The sequence below is a fragment of the Podospora pseudoanserina genome, chromosome 2 (genome assembly GCF_035222485.1).
Source record: "Podospora pseudoanserina strain CBS 124.78 chromosome 2, whole genome shotgun sequence".
Taxonomy (NCBI): Eukaryota; Fungi; Ascomycota; class Sordariomycetes; order Sordariales; family Podosporaceae; genus Podospora; species Podospora pseudoanserina.
The window spans coordinates 4,217,925-4,241,754 of NC_085921.1; the positions used below are offsets into that span (position 1 = coordinate 4,217,925).

The window sequence follows — 23,830 nt, forward strand, 5'->3', positions numbered from 1 at the left end:
TTGCAAGATACACAGTTGGAGGGAAGAGGTAAGTCAGCCAGGACATGATGATTCTTTCTCTCCCTGGTGAAGAGAGGGGTGTGTAGATGCCCTGGATGTTGATCAGTTAATATGATAGTTTTTTTTTTTTTTTTTGGGGGGGTTTGGGCAAACCCAAACTAATTAATCTTTTGATTTTGTGTGATAGTAATAATATTAATAATAACAATAATAATAATAATCGTGATGATGTATGTGACCTTCCATTGTTAACAGAATTACCTTTTCAGTACGCGACACAAGGATCCAATCGATCGCTTGAAATTGTGCAGAATAATTGTGATGATGTGAACTTGTTATCTTGACCTTTTCCTTTGAAAGAGTCGAGATAAAAATGGCATTGTATTAATATTGTGATGTGACTTTTGGGATTATAATAGCATTTGGGAGAAAGAATGGTTAATGTATAGCTGTATAGAAACAATCTAGCTAGCTAGGTGGTATTGCATAAATCATGGCATATTCAAACGCTGGTTGCCTGGGTGTGATGACGGGCAGGCATCACCACATATACATATACATATATAGATATACATACATACATACCACTGGGGCAAGCAAGCATTGACAGTCACTCTTGTAATTTTTGACGGCGATCACGCTGGTATTGTGCAGCTGTCCGTCCGTCCTGCCCTGCTGGCCGTATGACGCTTGGGTTGAATGAGAGAATATACAAAGTTACGTCCACATACACACACATATATATATATATATATATATACTTTGCAAATTGGAGACTCTTGCTTTTCGTCTTGGGAAATATATATATATATATATTATTGATACAGTTGTTCGCCAAAAGTTAAATTAAAAGTTACTCTTTTACCAACCCGAGAAGAAAAATAGAGTACCATGCTCATCTCCACCAGCAAGATAGATTATCGTGTGTCCTTTCCCTAACAATCGATCATGCTTGTGTTATCCACTCACCTCGCACATCATACATTCCGAGTGCTCACCTGCTCGTTCCTGACAATCTTGTTTGTTACTTCCAGCGCCAAATCTCCTCCCCTTTCTTGCACCTGTCAGTGTAAACGCCCCTGCTCCTCTCCCGGCGTTGAACCCGCCCTTTGGGAGAGAAGTCGATGTCGTCGTACTCATTGTAGTAGTAGTAGTAGTAGTCAGAGTAGTCGTACCCTTCTTCAAAGTGTTCCTCAAGGTCAGTAGCTGTGTACCTACTGACCAGAAGTTCCGATAGGTGGTGTACGCAGGATGGGTCGTAGCACCCGGGGTTGTAGGTGTCATTGCAGCAGACAACTCCTGCTCTGGTTGAGGCCCAGCAAGGCCCGCAGAAGTGGGGATGGGGACGTGTCATGCGAGCCATGATGCCGTTTTGTTGGGGGATGGGGGGTTAAGAAAGGTTTGACCTTACTTGCTTTGCTTTGGGGGGAAAGTGTGTGTGTGTGTGTGTTGGGTTGCAAGTAGTAGTTAGTCTGAAGACAATAGAACGTGTATGTGGTATGTGTGTGTGATGAGACAAGTTGGTCTGTGATCAAAAGTGAGTCTTGATTGGAATGATGACTGATGATTGCGATGATGAGAAAAGAATGGTAGTTGAAGGTGAGAGGTGGAAAGGGCTTAAATACACGAGAGATAGGGCCTTGAGCAAGAGTTTGTTGGCAAGGACAGCAAGATTGAACGAACAACAGTTATATTGAGAGCAGTACAATAGCTTTGTTCAAGAGTTGTAGCCTAAGAGGTCAATCTTAGATGGTGTGATAAGTCAAAAATGGTGGGTTGGTGATGGGATTGGGCAATTGTTTTGATAGCCCCTTTTTGGTTCTTTGTTTTGTTACCTGGCGGCCTGACAGTCACTCCGAGTTCTCAACAAAATCGGTGCCTTGAGTAGGTATCCAAGATAGCCTACAATGTTCGAGATTGTCTAACGGCCATGCACAGACATCGTGGAGAGACATGAAATTCGAGGACTGTAAACAAAGCAGTCATGCGTATAATTTCTCTTGTATATATCATCCAAATAAGCCTTCTCGCACCCAAAAAGTTGTTGCTTAGTCCATTAAGCCTCTGGTATCGTGGAATCGAATGTAAAACTTCGTCCAAAAAAAAAGAAGATTGGTATCATAGAATCGAAATTTGTGTGTAAAATCTTTCCCACCGAGAAGCAAATCCCCCATCAAAGTTCCCTTCCCTTTCATAACCATTCTTTCAACAGTTCGAGACATCTCTCATCAACAAAAGAAATCTAAGACCTCCCCAACGGCGAGGGGGAACTCTCAACTAGTGTGTCCGGACTGCTGATGCCGCCACTCCCATCACTCAACTCCCTCTTTACCGCGGGAATGGTAGGCGGTGACAGCAAACCCTCATCCTTGAGGACATCCTTCCCTTTGCCCTTGTCCTCGGTCTTCTCTTCCTTTATTGTTCGCAGAATTGGTGGCTCCGCAACAACAGGTTTGATCGTCTTTTCTGGTTTGGGCTGCTGTGTTGCTGTTGTTGGCTGAGGCGTGGCGGTGGAAGCAGGCTCAACCACAACACCAGTCAGGGGGGCCACTGGTATGATCCTCTTGTCTATCTTCAGCACCTCCTTCGCCAATGCCCGGATCCCATCGTAGATTATGTCCGGCTGCTCAAACAGCAGTAGTGATGACGGAGGCTGCGAATCAACCCGGGAAGTGTGCAGCACCGAGTACGAGCCGTGCGCCCAGGCAGGTGGATAGAATGTCGACTGTGCTCTTCCCTGGTTTCCACCAATACCAGACAAATCAAGCTGCTCCACATCGTCCTTTTCGTTCGTTGCTGCTGGTGCTGCAGTCGCTGTCGAGGAAGAGTACGAACTCGCAAAGACCGTAATCGCAACTTTCGGCTTTGTTGGTGTTTTCGCCGGCAGCTGATGAGAAGAGTGATGCAGCGAAGTTCCCGACCAAAACCGCAACAGCCCTTCCGGTCCAGGTAACCAGGCCAAGTTCGTAAGTGTGATCAATTCCTCTCTTGTGAATGTCCCTGTTGATCCTACAACCCCACCATTGCCGCTGGCGATTTGTCGCAGGTGCCTCAACACGAAAGCCAGCATTCCAACTGGGGAGTCACACAGTCCGTATGCTAGGGTATTTGGGTCTCTTATCTCTGTGATTGGTGGTGAAGGAGGGTGGGAGTAGTACCCTAGGAAGTCCCGCTCTTCATAGCCAGCCACACCACCCCTGAAGAACCAGGCTAGAGACCATTTTGCGAATTCGATGGGTGAGCTTGTGAGTTTTGGCGCGGAGAGGACAGGGGAGATTAGATGGGTTCCCAGGCAGGAGTCAGAGTAGGTCGCTGAGATGGCGTGGGCGAGGTGGAAGTCGATTTGGGATGGCGAAGAGGAGCCAGGGGACGTGTTTGTTGTCAGGTAGTGCCTATAGCCCAATCGAGAGGTCATTAGTGTATTAAATATCGAGGCCGTGGCGTCTATGGGTGAGCGGTTCGCGGGAATGGAGTCGGAGAAGCCCAATCCTGGCAAAGAGGGTATGACGACGTGAAAAGCTTGATGAGTCGGGTCGGATGGGGTTGTGAGGGGGTTGATGAGGTGGGAGAGGGAGAGGTTGGTTAGTGGGAATGGTGGCAGCACCAAGAGAGGAAGAGCGTTGGTGGAAGAGGACCGGGCATGGATGAAGTGAATCCTGAGAGGGGATGCCGATTCCGACAAGGCAATCGAGGTCCGAAACTGGGGGATGTTGGCGTTGAGGTTGGACTCGATATCGCGAAAGTTGTACTTTTCAAGCCAGTAGTCAATCAGCGGCTCGATAACAGGCTTTGGCTCCCACCACACGGTCGACTTTGGCAGAGACCCCTCATGAGGCAGTCTAGTGAGCTCAAGCTTCTGTCGTGCGAGGTGGAGATGCCTCGTCGGAACCTGTACAACCTGTCAGTCTTACGAACCACTCTGAAAAGAAGACGGACACTTACATGTATCTTGTACGGCCTGACCTCATCGGCAGCCGGCGATCCCACCACAGCGTCCGCCATATTATGTCTTCAGTATTATACACCAACACAATTACCACGTTACTATTCGCATAGGTATGTTTCCAAACTCAAGAACAACATATATCTGCTCTCGTTCAAACCTCAAGATAGACTGTCAAACGAACGACAAAACGATCGAACAAAAACAAAGCAAAAAAATAGTTGGGACGAGAAAAAACGAGGTGTGTTCCAAGAAAGGAAGAAGGGTTATCGGTAATTATAAGCGCATGAACCACACCACCACCACCACAACATTACATACATGCATCCCACCCCACACGCTATAACACAAATCCATGCCATGCCGCATTCTGCATCAATCACTTGCCGCGAATTTCCTTAGCTGATTCAACATTCATGTGTACAGTCCATACAGTTCCTTATGTAAGTAATAAACCCATCAGGTCAACACCAGTCTCGTCACCCTACCCCGAACATTCCCCCTCCAACCACCCTCCCCCCCTCTAAACACCGAACTCTTCCTCCACCAAGCGGTCAAGGAAACAAAATGAAATGAAAGGAGCACCCCAACTCCATCCCCATCCCCATCCCCATCCCCATCACCCGGCGGCTGGCCGGTGGCTGGCTCCCGCCAACAACAAAACAAAACCGTTCAGGCAGGGCTGATCGGGAGTCCGGGGTGGAAGAGAGCACGCCAAAAGAAAGTGACAAGGACAGTCTCGCAGTTTCGTCAGGAACAAATGCTCCCCCCCCTCCATGTCCACTAATTCCAGGGTCCTGGCCCGCGTGCACCAAGGGTCCAAACTGTGGCTAGTAATCCTCCCCTAACGCCTCTTATTGGATCACCACACCTTCAATACGCCACACCGGACCGTTATGATCAAAAAGTACATGAAACAGTGGCGGTGCTGACGAAACGTCGTAGTGCAGATTTCGGAAATGATCAACCAAACCCAGCCTGACTGTGGCAGAAAAAATGTGGCTCGTTAGTACCCTTCCTTTCAGTGAAAACAAAAAAAAAACTTGGCTATTGTTCCTCATCTCATAACCCTCCCCTGAGATTCATTGGACCAAGACTTTATGCAAGTGCTCCCAAGGCCCGTTGCCACTCTCCCCGGATTGCCGAAATGCCGTTGTATGTGGCACTCTGCATCTGTGGTGTATGTAAAATGTGCTTGTTGAGTTACTATATTGCAGTAGTGCTCTCTCTGCTTCTGTACCTAATGCCTATCATGTCCCCCCCAATGCATATGATCTGCTCAACACACACGCAAGCAAACTTCATCATAACTCCGATGATCATGATGCTCAACTGTGCACCCGTGTTCCCAAAAATAAAATGGTTCTAGGCCCCTTTTCCAGTGCGATGTGAGAGTGTGTGTCTTCAAGCCACACCATCCAGATCACAGAGTGGCGAGTGACGATCACCACAAAGTTCCCCCTTTTTCGCAGCACAGCCACATGTCATGATAACACACCAGACGCGCGCCCCCCCTATCTGTTCAGCAGAAAAACATGTATAGCACTCGCCATCCAACCATCCTCTCCATGCTCTGTCAGAGCGTGAAGTGAGCGTCTAGTTCTAGCCGCCTCTCGGAGTCCCCCCAGTAGGCGCTTGACCTCCCGCTCCCGCCCCCCCGGCTCCTCCTCTCAAATTGATCTGCCCAATCCTCGACACAATATTACTCCCCACCGCGTCCACCGCCCCTCTCGGGCTCGTCAGGCTCGGTCCCTGAGGCGCCGTCTCCTGCACCCGGAAGAGCTTAATCTGCGTCGCGTTCCATATCCCCATCGTTCCCTTCGACACCTGCACCTCGCTCGCAAAAATAAACCCCCACAGCAGGCTCTCGTACCACCCCAGTGCCAGCGGCGACCACTCAAACGAGTGCACCCTCGCCGGGGTCTGGTCCACACCCACGAGCTGAATCTCCCTGATTTTGTCCAACGTCGCAGGCAGTGGCGGATCAGACGCGAAAGCCTGCCGTGGGATCAGAGCTGAAATCTGTTGGATCAACGTCAAGATGGTGTGCAGTGGCAACTCTGGAAGCCACGTCTCGATCCATTGCGTTGATGGCTCAAAGATGCCGGAGACTGACTGTGACATGCTGCCCAGGCTGGTCGTGCTGTTCTGACGCGAGAAGGTCTGCGCTCCCGCCGGCATTTTGCCTCTAGCTTTTTCCGACATGCCGCGCAGCTGTCTCGGTACATCATCATCGACCGGAGACGCGACAGAAGACGCCCGTGATGGATTCTCACTGGGGCTAGAAGCCGCCGGTGTAGGCCGCTCCTCATCATCACTGTCGTCGTCATCATCGTCGCCAATAGCAAATGTCCCATCTTCCTCTGGAACATCGCCCGGTGCGGGTGCTCGTGAGGAAAGTGTTACCGGGCTTCTCAGACTCTCGAGTGAACTTCTAGTTGAGTCGGCTTGTAGCGGGTCATTTGAAGCCCCAGAATCCTTCCTCCGTCGGTTACGTCTTTCCATTTCTTCATGCCCGCTTTCCAGTGTAAATGACCGGACGGCCTCGAACCTTTTCTTGTTTCTGAGTATCGCAAACACCAAGTGCGCGTTTTCTACGACACTATCAGTATGCAATCTTGGACTCTTTTTTTTTTTTTGGCAACAATACTTACGGATGTATTGGTGTTCAACGATCGAGTTGATCGCCTCCAACAATGACCGCAGTAACGAATGGTTGGTTTCATTGGCTAGGAGAAACGACGGCGAAGACATGGAGTTGAACAGGTGCATAATCTTGGAACAGGTAGGGGCGCTTAACCCATCCAGATAGGGCGCAATGTTGTTGATGATGGCCAGCAATGCAGGATAGATCGCTGTCAGTTTTCCCTGACTGGTTGTGATGAGAGCATAAATGGACTGTTGTTGTCAGTACCTCAGTATCTTGGACTGGATTTAGACCAAGCAAAACAACTCACCTGAATGAGAAAATCAGCATACGTCCCCCTGAACCCCGCAATCCGAATCGCGGGGGGCAGAGTGTCCTGGGCATCAAACGACTTGTTCAAGTTTGTCCCAAAGTTTTTCTCTACGCTCAGCGTCTGCAGCAAGAAGGCACACATCCTCACCACACCTTGCTTGGAAGCATCGTTCTTGTACTCCAAGGCGTAGAACAAAATCAAAATGACAAAATCGTAGGCCCTTCCTGTGTCGATCAGGAAAGACCTGAATCGCTTGTTACATTGCGTCACCTCCCAGAACAACATTATGATCTCAGGGGCAAAGCGGACAGCGGCGTGAGCGCCTGGAATGTACGACCCCTGAAGGGGTTGGTTCAGCACTCGGGTCATGCCGTCCACGATGAACTGAAAATCTGAAGGCCTGTGTAAGCGGCCTAGGTAGTGTCGGTAGTGGTTTTTAGGTGTCGGGAGTTCTGGGTTTTCTGGGATGGTGTATAGGAGGGTGGTTAGGAGGAATTGCAGGGTGGTGGTAACCAAGAGCTGCTTGGGATGGTTGGGCACCAGGGCGTTGTAGGGTGCTAGCCAGGTAGCTGGGTTATATTTCAGAGTCTACATTCGTTAGTTGTGGTCGTTATTCACAGTTCAAGCCTGGACATACCGTATTCAACAGCGAACAGAGCACCGAGAGCACCACCTGCTTGTCGGGACAAGTGCAGATATAGGTGAGAGCCTTGGTCCCCGTCTGAGGCAGCGTCGCCAAAGACAAGTACATGCTCTTGCTGGTTAGCGTCAAAAGCAACCGAAGTATCTCACACCGATTGCTCTCATGCTCTTTGGTCGTGGCGATAGGTACTGTACAGCCAACGCCGGTCTGCCAGATGCTATAAGTGACCTTGGGCTTGCCATTTGGCACCTTGGTGACCGTCAAATCGGAGAAAAAGAGCAGGTCGGTGACGGTATCGATCAGCTCCTCAGCCAGAGGTTTCGCATCCTCGTACTCCACCACCGGTGTCTTGGGTACACCGTCTGCGCCATCAAACAGCACTTCACTCGCAATCGATGACTTTCTGGACCGTTTGCGCCGGGGAGCCCAGAAAAAGCTATCCTCCCAGTCCTGCAAGCTCTCCTTCTCGTAGATATAAGGCAGGACCCTCGTAAGAACGCGAACGCAGTTCAGCACCTCTCGATCTGGGGCAAGCTCGTGGTCGGGAAAGGAAGGGTGGTGACGAAGCATAAACAGGCGCCCGGTTACAGCTGTTATCAGCGTCTCCAGGTTCTCGAGCGCATTATCGCGGGTTCGTCGGACATCGGCCGGGGCAAAAAGACTGAAGATGTCGTCCGAGGACTCGGGGAGCTCCCAGAACTGGTGTGCAGCAGGTGTGTTAGCGTGACGTATTGCCCTATCTAGCAGGCTGCTGGCTGTAAACGCACCTGAGCCCAGTATGGATCGTCAGCAGGAATATGGCGTTCCTCCGACAGTCTAAAGATGCCTTTCTTGAAGACTAGTTTGGAGTCGCTGGCACCCATTTTGGCGGTTATGTCAGGTGCATAGCATCCCGTCGTTCGGGGGGGAGTTGGATCGGGGATCGGGATCTGGATCGGGTGGTTTATAGCAGCATGTTCAGTACTTCACAGTGACCGCTGTCAAGCGGACAAGCTGGGTTACATCCCAGCAAGCCGCCCACTGATAAGATCTACCATACATAACCCTAACGCTATTTCATTTGCAGAGCTTATCCCCGCTAAGTGCATATCAATCTGGCCTCAAGAGAACCTCCATTGTTAGCAGCCTCCGGCGCAACACCAAGCTTTCCCTTTGCGATATCCCCACGTTTCAACATCCAGTGCGCAAACACCGCCACCCCCCCCCCAACCAGCAAATGAACCCCCCGAGGTGACACCCTTATTCTCACCCAGGGAATCGACCCAATTCCCTTCTCAACCCACCGTGCAAGAGCGCACCCACCACATCACAATGTACTCCTCCCTCGTCCGCCTCCAAAACACCTTCGGCTTCTTCACCACCGTCGCCTTCGTCGTCGCCCTCCTAATCTCCGCCTCCGACTTCCTGTCCCCCCGCACCCCCACCGTCAACGTCCTCAAAACAACCCAGCTCCAAACGGTGAAAGGCCGCGCGGATTACTACTCGTCCAAAAAGGAAGAATACGCCATCATCAAATTCACCCTTGACGCCGACCTCTCCTCCCTCTTCACCTGGAACACAAAGCAAGTCTTTGCCTACGTCACGGCCGAGTGGCCCTCGGCCCAAAACAACAATGCGACCAACCAGGCCGTGATCTGGGACACCATCATCACGGCGCCGAGCAGTGACCATTTGGGGAATTTTAGCCCCTCGAAGCTTAAGAGGTTGAGGAAGAGCGCCAACGGGAAGGGGATTGATCCTAGCCGGTAGGCGCCATCTCTCTTTTTTAAGTAGCAGCAATGGGATTGCTAACGATTCAACAGCGGCAAACTCCAACTCAAGAACCAGCGCCTTAAGTACCCCCTCACCCACCCGACAGGCAGGCTCGCCAACACAGAAGACGTCCAGCTCAAGCTTCACTACAACGTCCAGCCCTGGGTTGGTTTCCTGTCATGGAACCAGGCCCAGGACTGGGGCAAGTGGAAGGCGCTGAAGAATGGGCTGAGCAAGAAGTTTACGCTCCCAGCTATCAAGGTGAAGGAGCAGGCCAAGAAGAAGACCACAAGGGCTTAGGGGACCTAGCTTTTGTCGGGACGAAAAATGGAGTTATTGATTTAGCTATTTGGGGGTTTGCTTCAATTCATTGCCGGTTTTGACATCTCATTTCCTCACAGGCGCTCATAGAGTGTGAAGTTGATCACTATTCAAGCCCACACCATGAAAAATATATACACACTGTATGGGAAAAATTAACAAAACCCAATCACAAAACGATTCATAAATGCTATGCCAATCAAAACACACAATTCCCCTTTGCTCCTATACCACCCCCCTTCCCTCCATTTTGATCCTATTCCTAAACTCCTCTCCTCCTTACTTCTCATCCCAACTCCCCTCCTCCCCCACTCCCCGACCTACATGTCCCTTTCCCGTACAGCCACTCAGAAACCATCCTGCCTCAACCAACTGCTACTACTCCCCCTCCTCCCCCTCTCATACAACCACTTGCTATTCAACGCCACACTGCTCCTCTTCCCATTCACCGGCGTTGGCGTATGCAGATAACTATCCCTCACACTATCCCCAAAACTCACCGTCGAGCTCGCAAAGCTGTTGTTGCTCGTCGTGCTGCTCGCGAAGCTCATGGTAGAACTATTCAGACTATTGCTGAAGCTTCCCCTCCTCCCAGTATTTTGCGTTGCCTTTTGCAGGAGAGGGCTGACCAAATTGGCGGCTTTGGTCGGGGAGGGTGAGTAATTCCCCAAGGGGGTGCTGCGGTTGGACAAGGGGGAGGAGGTGTAAGAACCGGAGGGAGAGCCGGCTATGGAGGGGGTGCGGGAGTATTTCGGGGGGTTGAGATGTCCGAGGCGGGGGTGGGGGGTGCTCTGATGGGGGGGAGGCCGAGGAGGTCGCGCTGGGCGGGGGTGAGGGGTATGTCGGAGAGGTCGTCCTTGGGGCGGACTAAGGGGAGGAGGGCGAGGAGGATGTTGAAGAGGGGGATTAGGAGGAGGGTTAGGGGGATGTAAGAGCCGTAGGGGAGTTTTTCTCTGGGGAGAGGGGGTTAGTAGGTTGAAAAAGGGAGGGTTCGAGGGGGAAAACGTACAGTCTTATCGGGAGGTGCGGAAGAAGAAATCTTCTCAGGACTTGAACGCCGGCAATTGCGACGACATTATAGACAATTTGCAGGACGTTCTTTTGGGAGAAGGTGGTTCTGGCTTGGCGCGCTGTGATCTCGGCCAGGCGAGGGTGTTTCCAGTTGCCGGGGCTTTCTGTAAAGGCGGATGGGGACGAGATTTGCTTTGTGGGCGTCGATCTGACGGGTGTTAGGGACATAATGGGCGCTCAATGGGCGGCGACACTCGGTCGGAGGAACTGTCTCGCGATGGTTGGCGATGCGGTAAGATGCGCTCAGTGTTTTGAGAGCTGTAAATATCGTCAGAGCTATGTTGATTAGAAGTTCATGTCGCGATTGTCGTGGCGACGGCGGTCTATACTTGTTGACCCCTGTTGATAGTGGTGGTTAGTAAGATGCGAACAGCCGCTCCCTCCTTGCGTCTCGACTTCTCGTGTGTCCGCTCACTGTTCTGGGCAAAAAGTGACGGTCGCGTCAAAACATTGAATCCAAGACCCCAGTTCTCCAGGTCGATGCAAACGGGTTGCAGGGGTCCTGGCAGCTGTGAGACTTGGCATTTGCAGCTGTCTGTTTCCAGCAGGCACAACAGAGCTCCCCCCGCCATCGCGCATTTCCAAGCAACCGCCCCGCCCCCGTGTCCTGTCCGGCCAAAAACCTCCAGCTCGCACCCCAAGATCCCGGATCTCCACCCGTCCCGGCCCGGCTGCATCTTCCAGACACTAACGAACAGGGCCCCTTACACCACCAGCGCGGGGGGCCACAACTTTTGTCTTCTTTGCATCACAAACCAACAGAGCACAGTACAGCACAGCACAATCAAAGCCCCTCGCCCAACATGGGGACCTTTGATAACCTGCTGCTACAGCTTGACGAGGGCGTCACAGGCCTCTTCAAGCAGTGGAATATCTGGACCAGTCTCATCGTCACCCTCTTCGCCGGCCTCATCACCTACCAGGTCTCGACCCGCCAAGATCCCGATATTCACCCCTTCCTCCTCGCTCGTCAGTCCCAGGCTTCCCCTGTCCGCCAGCCCAAAGAATCCTCCGTCTACCGGCCTCAAGCTGCCCCCCATGGTCTGCCTCTTCACACCGGCTTAAACGTCAAGGACCCCGGCGCCAACAAGTGGGCGAGGGGCCGTGATGGTGATCTCAGGGATATCTGGCGGCAGACCCTCGCCGGCGTCCAAGAAGGTGACGACAAGGGCGCAAAGGGCCGTATCCTCACCGTCGAGGGCACCGAGAACGTCAAAGAGCACCATCTCGACGCTCTCACTCGGCAAATCAACCTCATCGGCCAACATCTTGTCGACCAAGGTGGCAACCGCGTGGCCGTCTACCTGCCCAACTCTGTCGAGTTGATCGTTGCCCTTTTTGCCTGTGCCTTCTACAACTTGAACGCTATCATCCTCCCCTTCAACCAACCCGACGCCGCCGTCATCGACATGCTCCGCCGTTCCGCCGCCGACACGGTCATCACCGCCCCTGGATCTTTCCCTTTTGACGTCGTGGCCAAGAACTACCCCTCCCTCCGCCAACTGGTGTGGGTGGTCGACGAAGGAAGCAAACACATGGACTGGAACGAAGTACCCCAGGGCACCGGCAGCAAAGTCAATGTTGCCACCTGGCAAGACATCATCAACGACTCCCCCGTCGAAGCAGGCAAGACCCTCCCCCCTCTTGAGGACCAGTCCGAACCAAAAGACATCACCCTCTTCTGGCAACAAGGCCCCGGGCGGGAAGAGGAAATGGTCAAGTTCACCACAGGCAACATCGTCTCCGCCATTGCAGCCCAGCTAACCGCCATCCCCACCGCCCGCCGTCTCAGCCCCTCGGATCTTTTCCTCCCTGCGGACTCGCTGGCAAACTCGCACACTTTGGTTCTCACCCTCACGGCTCTGTTTTCCAATTCCTCGGTTGCGTTCAACTCTTCCGCGTCCGAAGCGCCCTCTTTGTCTGCGATCCTCAGCTCTCCGGCCGTTTCTCCTACTGTCATAGCTGTCACTCCTTCTGCTCTGTCCCAAACTCACAAGGAGGTCTCGTCTTCTCTCAAGTCATCAACCATAGGCAAGGACCTCCACTGGCTTTTGTCTCGGTCCTTGGCCGAAAGTGGTGCTTTCCCCGAGAGTGGGTTTCTGACCAACTATTACAACCAAGCTTTCCGTCCCAAGTTTTCGGGCGGAAAGAAGTTGAGGTTGGTGTACACTGCTGAGAGGATTAACGGGGGTGGGAAGGTGAGGTTGAGCGGGGAGGAGCTGAATGATTTGAGGTTGTATACCGGTGCGAGGGTGGTGTACGCGTTGACGGCGGCAAGGGTTGCGGGCGCGGTGTGTCAGACGAATGTTTATGATTATCGGGGAGGGGAGCACTTTGGGCCGCCGGTGGCAAGTGTGGAGGTTGTGTTGAGGGATAAGGGGGGGGTGAGGAATAGTGATGAGGAGTCGCAAGGAGAGGTGAGTTTTGAAGAAAAAAAAATGAAAAAATGAAAAGAAAAATTGAAACCCGAGAGAAGATGGTTTGCTGACAAAGATGATAGATTGTGGTCAGGGGCCCGGCTGTTGCTGGAAAAGAAGCTGGGTTGGGGGTTGTGGCGAGGGTGAGGGAGGATCATACTGTTGCGTTGATTTAAGGGGGGGTGTGGTAAGTGATGGTTTTTGGTTTGAATTCTGGAGAAAGTGATTTGTACATGCGTGCATAGCACAGGCACAATTTGGAATGAACAACAGTCTTTATGTAGACAATGACAGCAGCATAGATGGGAAATAAATCAGATATTTTTTGCTCGTGGTATCCTTCAATGCTAATCCTCGCGCCATGCGCCCATATTTATGCCCAACATAAATGACCAAAAAACACACACATTAAGCCCCGTTCCTATACACCATCGCCCCCTGGTTCCTAAACATAATCGTATCCCTCCTCTGCATCATCATCAACGCCCTATTCAGCGCCGCCTCGCTATACCCCTTATTCTCCACCATCTCCCTCCTCAAGCTCGCCAGACTAGTGCTCCACCCAATCGCCAATCTCCTCTTCAACTCCGACTCCACACGGGCGACCTCCTCGTTGAGCTCCCGGGATCCTTGGTTAGAACCCTGGTTGACCGCGTCCATGGTCGAGCAGAGGAACAGCCTGATCGCCTCGTCAACGTGCTCTTCTGTCGCGACGGGGGAGAGGGAGAGCTTGGCGAGGGACTCGGTGATGCGGACGATGGCCTCGAGCTGGCGGACGGTGATGGGGATGGAGGACCGGGCGTTGGCTTCGAGTTCCGAGGCGTGGACTTGCTTGCGGATGGCGACAAAGTGGGACGAAAGCTTCTCTGCTGCCGCGTCCGAGAGGCGGGGGGCGCAGCGGCTACACGGGGGGGTTAGTATTGCGAGGGCAAAAAAGGGGGAAAGGGGGGGACATACCTCTTGCAGTAGCTGATATACCTCCTCATCTTCTCAACAGGAATCTCGCTCTCCACCGCCCTCTCATCCTGCATCCCCTTCCCGCCCATGTGAATGCCCATTACGTGCTTGGCTATTCTTTCGTCCTTGCCCCGTTCGTGCTCATCCTTGACGATGAAAATCATGTCAAACCTCGACAGAATCGTCGTCTGAAAGTCAATATTCTCACCAGGAGTCTTCATATCATCATACCGCCCAAAAATAGGGTTCGCCGCCGCCAACACCGACGTCCTGGCGTTGAGAATGGTGGTGATGCCAGCTTTGGCAATGGAAATAGTCTGTTGCTCCATGGCTTCGTGGATGGCTACTCTGTCTTCGTCTCTCATCTTGTCGAACTCGTCGATGCACACCACACCGCCGTCGGCCAGGACCATGGCTCCGCCTTCGAGGTAGAATTCCCTGGTTGACTGATCACGCTGGACGGAAGCGGTTAAACCTGCTGCCGAAGAGCCCTTGCCCGAGGTGTAAATCGCGATGGGGGCGGCTTGCTGGACGAATTTCAGGAGCTGCGACTTGGCTGTACCGGGGTCGCCGAGCATGAGGACGTTGATGTCACCACGGAGCTTCATGCCATCTGGCAGAATCTTCTTGCTGCCGCCCATCAGGAGGCACAAAATAGCCTTTTTGATATCGCGGTTGCCGTAGATGGAGGGAGCGATGCAATCAGTCATGACATTGTACAGATCTGGGCGGCGGGAGAGTTCAAGAAACTCTTGCTCCTCCTCTTCGGAAAAGACGGCCTGGCCCTTGGCGGTTGAGTCGATGTCGGTCTGGATGCCCACTGCGCGGAGGTAAGGGGTGCGAATGGCCACGGCGCCAGAGGTGTTTTTGGAGCCTTTGGATTGGTAGATGGAGAAGATGCCCATTACTGTGCATCTGGATCCGGGGACGACACGGTTGGTGAGGTAGCGGTCGGCAGAGATCAAGACATGGCGGGGGAGTTCACCGACCGGGACTTGGTCGGGTGCCTCCTGCAGTTTGATGATTTGCTGGTCGACGAATTTGGACTTTTCGTGAACGACAAAGTAGGGGTCCATGGGACATTTCTCGGTTGGGTCATTTGGGACGCGAGCGCGGCCGCATGTTCGGGGGAGAGTGACGCCACTGAAACCGCCGGATACGTGAAGATCTTGTGCGTGCTTGCATGTTCGGCATTCGATGTGAACTTCTGTCGCCTTTGAGGACATGACCGAAGCACCAATGACGATACCTGGTACTCTGACCAGCCTCGAGATGGTGAGGGAGTCCAGGTTACGGATGGAAATATCTTCGGCATTCGAGTGAAGGAGCAGTTGGTGAGGCGGGATCTTGACATTTGGGTCGTGAGGGAAAACAATTCGATGGGTACACCGCTGCAGGGCAAGCTCGAAGAGGGGGATGATTTCTGCTGGCTCCGTCACCAGTTTGTGGGCAATCTCTTCGTTGAACTTGATCAGGTCGCCGATGTTGACATCGCAAAAGTATGTTTTCAGCAGCGCATGGTCGCGCAGTTGATCTCTGTAAATGTAGACATTATCGAGTCTGAAGTCGAGAATAAAGGCCTCGAGAAGGGCGCGGATGGCACTGTTGGAGTCTTCATTTTCGGCAAATGGATCATTGTACACCCTGCTGGCAAAAACGGATTGGCGATCCATGTTGATGAAGACTTGTTGGTGGTGGTGGTGGTGGTGAGGTAATGGCGGGCGGTGAAGTTGAGAGTACCTAGAGGTATGGAGGGGCCAAAAGTTGAGATATCTACAAACAGAAATCAGGGGTTTGAAAAGTCGCGTCGCGTCGCGGCCCAAAGCGCGTCGTCATTCTAGTAGCGATGGGTTTAATTGCCCCGGTAAAGACAGGGCACCCAGCTTGTCGGGTCTACCAAGGCCAATCGGATAAAGAAATATACCCCGTTATGCTGTTAGATGATGTGGCCTATGCACGTACCAAGCTACCTTAAGCGTATGCCTGTGAATTGGTGATGGGAACGCATTTGGCAGGCTACTCCTAGCCATCTCTCAGCACCTTCCTGTGACGACGACGGCTCTACGACCTGCCCTGAAGCTTGAGAAGACACTCGCTACTGACCTCCTCCTGACCATCTACTCGGCGACGACATACTACCCCGTTTTTGGAGCATTGCCACGCTTTCATCTGTTGTATCTGTCCTGTCAGCTACAGCATGATACCCCGGTGATCTGTCAGCTTTGCAACTGTTGTCAGTTAGGGGATGCACCTTGGAACCCCTGGATGGTCTCCAGCAAGATCATAACTTCGCCTTGCGGCCGGGGAACATCAGTGGGGTTGCGCATCCATCATCATGTTCTCAAACCAGGGTGGGCGCAAGTCGGTCGATAGCTTGTCGTCGACATTGTCCGCCGGCCATCGAACGGAGTTCCCATTTCACGGGTATGCGCTTACCCCCTGTCTCCCACTGCGCGGCCGCCGATCCACAGCTAACAGCTCGACAGCAAAGGACCGACCAGCCCACAACGCCAACGTAGAGACTCGACAGCAAGCTCCATCTATTCGGTGGGCGGATCGCTGGACGCCTCCGCCGGTTGGACCAGCGCCGTCTTCGAATCGGGTCAGAATGCCATCTCCACGCTGCTGCAACCCCCTATAGTCCGGACAGGCCTGCTTCCACATACGAGCGCCCCTGCTTCGAGCGCGCACAAACCTCCGACCGCCCGAGACATACCTCCCGTGACACTTACGAATGTACCCCACGTCGATGCTTCCGAGTTCAGACCATACCTCTCCCAGGTTGGGGCGTTATATGAGCAGTTGCGGCGGATCCAAGCTGAGGAAGACGAGAATGCGAACGCCTCGAACCGACGAAGCACCAAAGTTGACGAGGCGCCCGAAACCCCGGTGGACGAGGGTCATTTGCGCCCTGCAAGACGGCCTGGCTTGTCGTCGAGGAGAACTTCGACTGCATCCATCTCGTCCCTCACTTCGATAGACTCGCCCACTCTTCCTCGGCGGCCCAGTTCCGGTCTCAGAACCCGACAAGCGCAGGGACCACCACCTTTGTCGACCGTTCCCGCTGTATATTTTGAGGAGGACTTTCACCTTGAGAATCCACGGACTTTTGATGTAGTCAGTGAGCGATCCGAGGTGGTAAGGCCCGCACCGGGGGATGATAAAGGGGGACCGAATGGACAAGCTGCGGCGCCTCGAAAGGCTCTAGCGACCAATGCGATCTTACAGGAGAAGCTCTCGTGGTATATGGATACGATTGAATGGCATCTGATTCAGTCCATCTCGACCGCATCAACGACTTTTTTCAGTGCGCTGGGTTCTCTGCGGGAACTGCACTCGGAAGCGGCCGACTCAGTAGAGAGGATCAAGGCACTGCGCAAGGAGCTGAAAAACCTAGACGAAGAGATTGCTACAGGGGGGCTCAACATCATACAACAACGGCGGAGGAGGGAAAATCTGAAGCAGTTACACGACGCCGTCACACAACTCCGGAAAATAGTAGACAGTGTTGCCGTCTGCGAGTCCCTTGTGGATGCTGGAAACATCGATGAAGCTTTGGACAACATCGATGGCTTGGAGAAGCTCATCGCTGGCGAATTGCCCGAGGGTGGCAGTCAGTCTGGAGTGAGTCTGGTGGACCTGCGGGGTGCCACAGCTCTCCAGGGCGTGAGCAACGATTTGTCTACTCTGCGATTCCGGATCGGAAAGGCATATGAAGGAAGGTTTCTCAACACTCTGCTTACGGATCTCCAAAACCACGTCAAACAGGTGTCTGCGCAGGAGGTGCTCATGCGTTGGAGTAGTGCTTCGATGCGAGCCCGTGGCGCCCACAGTCGTGAACCATCGGCGTTCCCGTCTTATATGGCGGCGACAGACATTCTGAGGATAGAGCTGTTGCCTAGTCTGACGGGGCTGCATCGGGCCAAGTTCATCACTGTGGCCGCGACTGCATATCGCGAGGCAGCGATGAAGGAGATCAAAGCCATCATCCGACGGCCGCTGCCTAGCTCCAGCGATGACGACGACACGGCGTCGATGATGTCGATGCAGTCCAGCTCGACGATGAACCGAGGCGCCAGTCCGCGGACTCAGCAGGACCGGTCCATACAGTTGGCTAGAAACCTGCGAGCATTGGACCCTCTGGATGCCGAAACCTTGCTGGTAAAGATCTACATTGGTGTTACGGAGGCTCTCAGGAGATTGAGCACGCAGATGAAGGTCTTGTTGGATGTTGCAAGCACGATAGGCGACGCAGGTCCATCCGGGCTGAAGTCGCCACCGCTCAGGTCGCCCCCTATGAGTCCTCCAGCAAGACCACCATCGAGAGCTGCGGTCGAGGCCCAGGAGGAGATCCATGCGGCTGTGGATATTTCCAACTTTCTCGGGCAAGCGATTGACGCAGCTCAGGAAAAGATTGTCAAGGTGCTTCGGGTACGGTCTGAGCAGAGCAAACGGCTGGATCTTGTCTCCTTCCTGCGGTACTTTACCCTCAACCTTTACTTTGCCAACGAGTGCGAGGCCATATCTGGACGGAGCGGGACGGCACTGAAGACGCTAGTCAATGGTCACATCGCAGACTTTGTCAAACTCCACGGCGACGCACAAACTCAAAAGCTCGCCCAGGGCATGGAGTCAGACCAGTGGAACGCGGCTGACTTCACTGAGAAGGACACGGACCTGCTGAATCGGATTCTTGAGTGCAGCACCAGAGATGCTGCCGCGTGGACGGAGGGCACGCAGGTCTGGCATCCCCATCCGGACGCGCCGCAGGAAAGGAGCGAGGCCAACGGCGGAGGAGATGAACCAGACGTCGTATCCGCCCAAGCAAACGGCGGCGGCAGCCCTGCTGGCACGAGAAGCAGAACCCGCAGCGCTGTAATCGAATCCGAGTCTTACCTCCTCCCCAACTCGGCCATCCTCTGCATGACGGGCATGGAGAATTTCTTGCAGCTCATCACCTCGATCCCCTCCATGACAACGGACATTTCGTCGTCCCTCATCGCCTACCTCCAGCTTTTCAACTCGAGGTGTAAGCAGCTCATCCTGGGCGCGGGAGCGACTCGGTCTGCTGGGCTGAGAAACATCACGACCAAGCACCTCGCTCTCGCGTCCCAGGCGCTGGCTTTCATGGCGGCTATCATCCCGCATGTTCGGGAGTTTGTCCGGAGGCACTGCGCCGGGTCGGTGGTTACGTCTACGATGGGGGAGTTTGACAAGGTGAGGAGGGACTTGATGGAGCATCAGAATAGTATTTATGACAAGCTGGTGGAGATTATGACTGGGCGGGTGGGATTGGCGGGGCGGAAGGTGAGGGCTTTGGCGTGGGATGATGATGATGGGAAAGGGGGGTCGGTGGTGAGTGAGTATATGGAGGGGTTGGCGAAGGATACGGTGACGCTGCACAAGAACTTGACGAGGCATTTGCCCGAGGGGACGGTGAGGTATATTATGATGCCGGTTTTTAGGAATTACAAGGAGACGCTTGGGGGGGCGTATAGGGAGGTGGAGGTTGGGGTTGGGGGGAGGGAGAGGTATGTCTTTTGTCGAGTCCTGATTGCTGGGGAATGGTTGCTAATGATGGGACAGGATGCTCCGCGACGTGGAATTTTTTCAGTCACGACTGGGAAGGATTGATGGGTTTGGGGACGCGGGGGAGTTTCTTCTTGGTGTTATTAACTCCAAGACGGTTGTTGGTAATGCTTCGGGGTCGTCGTTGGCGGTGGTGGATAAAATACCGTCAAGGGCGGGGTCGAGGGCGGCGTCGCCTGCTCCTCTTCCTCCTCCGCCGCAGTTGGGGCACTCGTTGAGTGTGAATATTTCTACGAGTCCGGGGATTGAGGTGGAGGAGGGGAAGAAGTCTAGTGAGAGTAAGGAGGGGTCGTCGGAGGGGGGGAAGAGAAGTGCTGAGGAGAAGAAATCGCCACCGCTGCCGGCTGAGGAAAAGGAGTAGGACTTGGGGACGAGGCAGGCGAGAAAGATGGGGTATGTGAGTGGGGTTGCTGGGCAGAGGGAGAGGGACGTGAATGTGCTTAGATGGGGGGGTTTGTTTGTATCTGAACTATTGTTTTTTATTATATACCTATGGTTGGTTTTCTAGATGTGCTGTATCGGGGGTGGGGGAGGGTGCTTGCATGATGAGCTGGTAGCTATTATGGTTATAGGGGTAGTTGGTTTATAGGAAAAAGGGGATTTGAGCGATGTTGCATATTGTGAAACTTATGGGGAATTGGGGCACACCTGGTTGGCATGTCATAATCAGATGAGATGCTGGATACTGGTCGAAAACCTACTGTACCTTTTCTTCGACTCTTTTTGCGGACTTTGGCAGGTTTCTTTGGATAACGAGGTAACATGTCAATATGATCTGTCTACACCTTTCCATTGTTCCAAATAAGTTTAAGCGTAAAAAAAGAGAAATTCTAGGGGGGTATTGCCCTTTTTCTAGGAGGGCATTACCCCCATGGGGTTAGGGTTATATATGGTCCCTGACCTGCCTTGTATATTAATAACCACATTATCAACCACATCAACGCTCACACCCTTGCAATCAAAGGCTCGGCAAAAGCCTGGTAATTGAAGCCCTCGCGGAAGGCCTAGTAATTGAAGGCCTGGCAATTGAAGCCCTGGGTCAGGCGGTGTGGAGTTGAAGGCTTGCATTGGTGCGTGGGCATCGAGCATTAACACCACGGCAGTATATTTACTACAATACTTCCAAATATAAGAATACACTGTGATTTGTGGGGTACAAAATGCACTGCGATGCTGGTGATAATGGAAATGATCGGGTGTGATGGGAAAGGTATGTTGTGGTATGAGGGGTAATGCCCCCCCTAGAAAAAGGGTAATAATGCCCCCCTAGAATTTTTCCTATAAGGAAGAAAAAAAGGTATGTAAAGTATAATAATCCCCAAACCAGATTCCCAGAACCCAATAATGAACCGATATATCCAAAAATGCCATAACAGTCATAAAACTACACCACCGCCCTCCCTACTTATAGTATGAGGAATGCACTCCCCCCAATAACCCCAAAAACCATCGCCGCCGTCACAAACCCGGCCGCGACCCTCTCCCCCGTGGTGATGGGCTTGTACTCCTTCCCCGTCATCCAACTCCCCGGCCCGTCCGCACCCCCATTCACATCCCCCTTGCTCGTCCCGCCCGTGTCCCCCGTAACAGGCACATCAACCCTATCCACCAACGTCGACGCCACCGCACTCAAGGCATTCATCTGCTCCCCCACCCCGTTCATCCCGTCATACCCCCCCTTTGTCCAGCTGAACCCACAAGCCGTCCCTGGCCTGCCACGAAAGGGTTGCTCCCCAGGTGGTGCCTCAGTCGGCGAACCCGAACAGGCCTTCGCCGCTGCAATAGCGCTATTGGTCAGAAGCGGGGATATGGACTCGAACGTATAAGGCGCCAGCTGTGTCGTCCTCGCCAGCCAACGAGTGAGATACCCCTTGAAACTCCGCTGATCAATATCGCAAAATCCTGGAGGTTCACAAAACTGTTCAAACATGACCCTCTCCCCATCGGTGCTGTTGGTGAAGAAAGTCCTCTCGGCGGAAGCCAAGTGGCTGTCGAGGCGTCGTTTCCAGATCGGGTTCCCATCGGTAAAATTATACATCACCGCCGACCCGTGGATGAAAATGCCCGCGTTGTACGTCCACTGGATCTCGTCGATGGAGTCACAGCTGTTGCCTTCCTCCGGCTTGACCGTCACGCCGTCTAGCACGTCACCGTCCCGAAAAAGGCCGGTCTCTTCCTGCCAGGTGTAGATCTTGGCTGCCCACTCGGCGTAGGTGACGTTACCCGTGAAGCGAGCTAGTCGGGAGGCGATGTTGAAGAAGCAGCCGTTGGAGATGGAGTTGCGGTAGTTGAAGCCGCGGTTGAAGCGGAAGATTTGCCAGGGGAGGCCGCCGCCGCAGCCGGAGGACTCGTTTTCCTCCCAGCGTTGGGCCCATTGGTTGAAGACTGCTTGGGCGAGGGCGAGGTATTGAGGTTGGTCGGGCCCAGGGTCGGGGAATTTGAGCTCGGCGGCTGTCATGGCTGTCATGGCCCAGAAGCCTTGGTCGTCGTTGCCCAGCGTGCGGGTTTGGTTGCGGGGCATGAAGTCCCGGGTAGGGGCGGCTTGGTGGAGGATGGCTTGCTTTGTGATATCGTTGTAGGTGTCGTCGCCGGTGAGCTGCCAGTAGTCGATTAGGGTGCCGAACATGGCGCCTGCTTCCCACCAGAAGTAGGGGTCTGGGAGGTTGCCGGGGGTGTCGCCGGGGAGGTGGCCGGTGTAGTACTTTGTGAGGCCGAAGGCGATTTCGGCGGCGGCGGCTTTCACGGAAGCTGGAGGAGGGGGGGTGGGGTTAGGTTGGTGATGGTTAAAGGAGGAAAAAGGTAAAGGGTGACTGACCTTCATCACTTATTACCATGTCAATGGCTGTGACAGTCTGCATCAACAAACTCGCCATCCCAAGGATGCCTCCTAATAACCTCATGATATCGAGTGTGTGTGTGTGTATGTGTAAAGAAGAAAATACAACAAAAAAGAATCGAAGAAGCCCCTACCAAGCAATGATAGAGAAAAAAACCACCAAACCACCAACAGCGTCAGAGAGTTCAAGGTATACAGCGAAGCAACTGATAGTCCATCCGTGAATAGGTATATCAGTAGGTGCCTGGTATGGTCCTGTCCGTTTGTCCAGCCTCAAAGCAAATCCGAACCGTCGAATCAGTCTCCCCTTCTCTTGTCCTACAACAGTTGGTCTCAGGCCTCTAGCAATAAGGTTGATATCAACCCTTCTTTTCAGGCCCCCAAATTTCAAGCCTTCCTTCCAACTTGTCGCTTAGAAACTGGCGCACGGCCGGCCGTTGGTTGAGTGAGAAAACAGCCACAATGGTAACCTCGTATCGTCAGACAAAAAGCCCGTCCCAAGTAGGTCGAAGGATCCTTCGAACAGTAACAAGATTGCCGAGCGCGGGGACAGTGGGAGTCGAAAACCAAGAAAGGGCACAGCCTCAAAGAACGTATAGTCGAAAAGGAAATAAAGAAGTCGCAAAAAAAGCCTAACCCAGAGGTGTGTATATCTGTATATAAAAAAACGAACGCTCACCGACCGTCTAGGTGGGGGTTGTTACTTCAAATCGAAACGAAGGAGAAGAGAGAGAAAAGAGAAAAGAAAGAGAGTCACACCTCTAAGCCCATGAACCAAAATGGCAGATGGACAACAGGCGGTGGTAATGTAAAAGGGAGAAGGAGAGGAAGTGAAAGAGAGAGAGAGAGAGAGAGAGAGAAAAGATGAGATGGAAGATCACAGATCTGCCAAGCTGCCAAAGTTTCACAAACCCCCATCCAGCCTAGACCTGGATGGAAAAAAGACAAGAGGGAAACAAAGCACATGAATCTCAGCCCAAGCCAAGTGCAACTGCAATTTGGCTTGCTGCTGACGCCCGGTTGACTTGACATGTCGACCCCAAACCTGATGTGTTTCAGGTGCCCCGTTGACGTTGTCCCGGAGGGCTGTGCAAGGAGAGGGCCGACCCCTGTCTCCCCCCACTGCCGCGAATCGCCATCAGTTGAGATCTGGATGTCTTGGCATGAAAAGATCTTGGATCAATCATGCTACATATCAGACGGTTGTTAGCTAGTGATATCCAGAAGAGAATACGTCGAGACTGCCCATGCCAGTTTAGAAAGGTTTCTCTTTGCTAAGTCGACCCCTGATTGATGACAACACAATGACCACCACTCAAGCGTGCCAAGGCTCGAATGTTT

General features: G+C 53.0%; 8 protein-coding genes across 8 annotated transcripts; 3 read left to right on the top strand and 5 right to left on the bottom strand.

The window, feature by feature from the left end:
* Window positions 1-1,930: 1,930 nt before the first annotated feature.
* Window positions 1,931-4,479, bottom strand: QC764_211410 (uncharacterized protein). Its single transcript, XM_062944846.1, has 2 exons — window positions 3,943-4,479; window positions 1,931-3,898 (listed from the first exon to the last, which is right to left on the bottom strand). Exons 1-2 carry the CDS (start codon window positions 4,000-4,002, stop codon window positions 2,243-2,245), a joined length of 1,716 nt encoding a protein of 571 aa, XP_062803718.1. The 5' UTR covers window positions 4,003-4,479; the 3' UTR covers window positions 1,931-2,242.
* A 48-nt stretch (window positions 4,480-4,527) lies between these two features.
* Window positions 4,528-8,543, bottom strand: QC764_211420 (uncharacterized protein). The gene is made up of 5 exons (XM_062944847.1): window positions 8,314-8,543; window positions 7,541-8,245; window positions 6,901-7,491; window positions 6,598-6,841; window positions 4,528-6,537 (listed from the first exon to the last, which is right to left on the bottom strand). Exons 1-5 carry the CDS (start codon window positions 8,407-8,409, stop codon window positions 5,546-5,548), a joined length of 2,628 nt encoding a protein of 875 aa, XP_062803719.1. The 5' UTR covers window positions 8,410-8,543; the 3' UTR covers window positions 4,528-5,545.
* Window positions 8,544-8,562: 19 nt separating this feature from the next.
* SPC3 (Signal peptidase complex subunit) lies at window positions 8,563-9,833 on the top strand. The gene is made up of 2 exons (XM_062944848.1): window positions 8,563-9,291; window positions 9,349-9,833. The coding sequence occupies exons 1-2, from the start codon at window positions 8,858-8,860 to the stop codon at window positions 9,596-9,598; spliced, it is 684 nt and encodes a 227-aa protein (XP_062803720.1). The 5' UTR covers window positions 8,563-8,857; the 3' UTR covers window positions 9,599-9,833.
* Window positions 9,834-9,960: 127 nt separating this feature from the next.
* Window positions 9,961-11,214, bottom strand: QC764_211440 (uncharacterized protein). The gene is made up of 2 exons (XM_062944849.1): window positions 10,629-11,214; window positions 9,961-10,572 (listed from the first exon to the last, which is right to left on the bottom strand). The coding sequence occupies exons 1-2, from the start codon at window positions 10,856-10,858 to the stop codon at window positions 10,347-10,349; spliced, it is 456 nt and encodes a 151-aa protein (XP_062803721.1). The 5' UTR covers window positions 10,859-11,214; the 3' UTR covers window positions 9,961-10,346.
* On the top strand, window positions 11,054-13,423 carry QC764_211450 (uncharacterized protein; the record flags this gene model as incomplete). The annotated part of the gene is given in 3 exon segments (XM_062944850.1): window positions 11,054-11,458; window positions 11,470-13,107; window positions 13,191-13,423. 3 exon segments carry the CDS (start codon window positions 11,054-11,056, stop codon window positions 13,281-13,283), a joined length of 2,136 nt encoding a protein of 711 aa, XP_062803722.1. The 3' UTR covers window positions 13,284-13,423.
* MCM5 (minichromosome maintenance protein 5) lies at window positions 13,408-15,834 on the bottom strand. The gene is made up of 2 exons (XM_062940309.1): window positions 14,065-15,834; window positions 13,408-14,008 (listed from the first exon to the last, which is right to left on the bottom strand). Exons 1-2 carry the CDS (start codon window positions 15,735-15,737, stop codon window positions 13,516-13,518), a joined length of 2,166 nt encoding a protein of 721 aa, XP_062803723.1. The 5' UTR covers window positions 15,738-15,834; the 3' UTR covers window positions 13,408-13,515.
* Window positions 15,823-20,443, top strand: QC764_211470 (uncharacterized protein). Its single transcript, XM_062944851.1, has 3 exons — window positions 15,823-16,488; window positions 16,551-19,595; window positions 19,651-20,443. The coding sequence occupies exons 1-3, from the start codon at window positions 16,400-16,402 to the stop codon at window positions 20,012-20,014; spliced, it is 3,498 nt and encodes a 1,165-aa protein (XP_062803724.1). The 5' UTR covers window positions 15,823-16,399; the 3' UTR covers window positions 20,015-20,443.
* A 361-nt stretch (window positions 20,444-20,804) lies between these two features.
* QC764_211480 (uncharacterized protein) lies at window positions 20,805-23,562 on the bottom strand. The gene is made up of 2 exons (XM_062944852.1): window positions 22,469-23,562; window positions 20,805-22,401 (listed from the first exon to the last, which is right to left on the bottom strand). The coding sequence occupies exons 1-2, from the start codon at window positions 22,551-22,553 to the stop codon at window positions 21,059-21,061; spliced, it is 1,428 nt and encodes a 475-aa protein (XP_062803725.1). The 5' UTR covers window positions 22,554-23,562; the 3' UTR covers window positions 20,805-21,058.
* Between the last annotated feature and the right edge of the window lie 268 nt (window positions 23,563-23,830).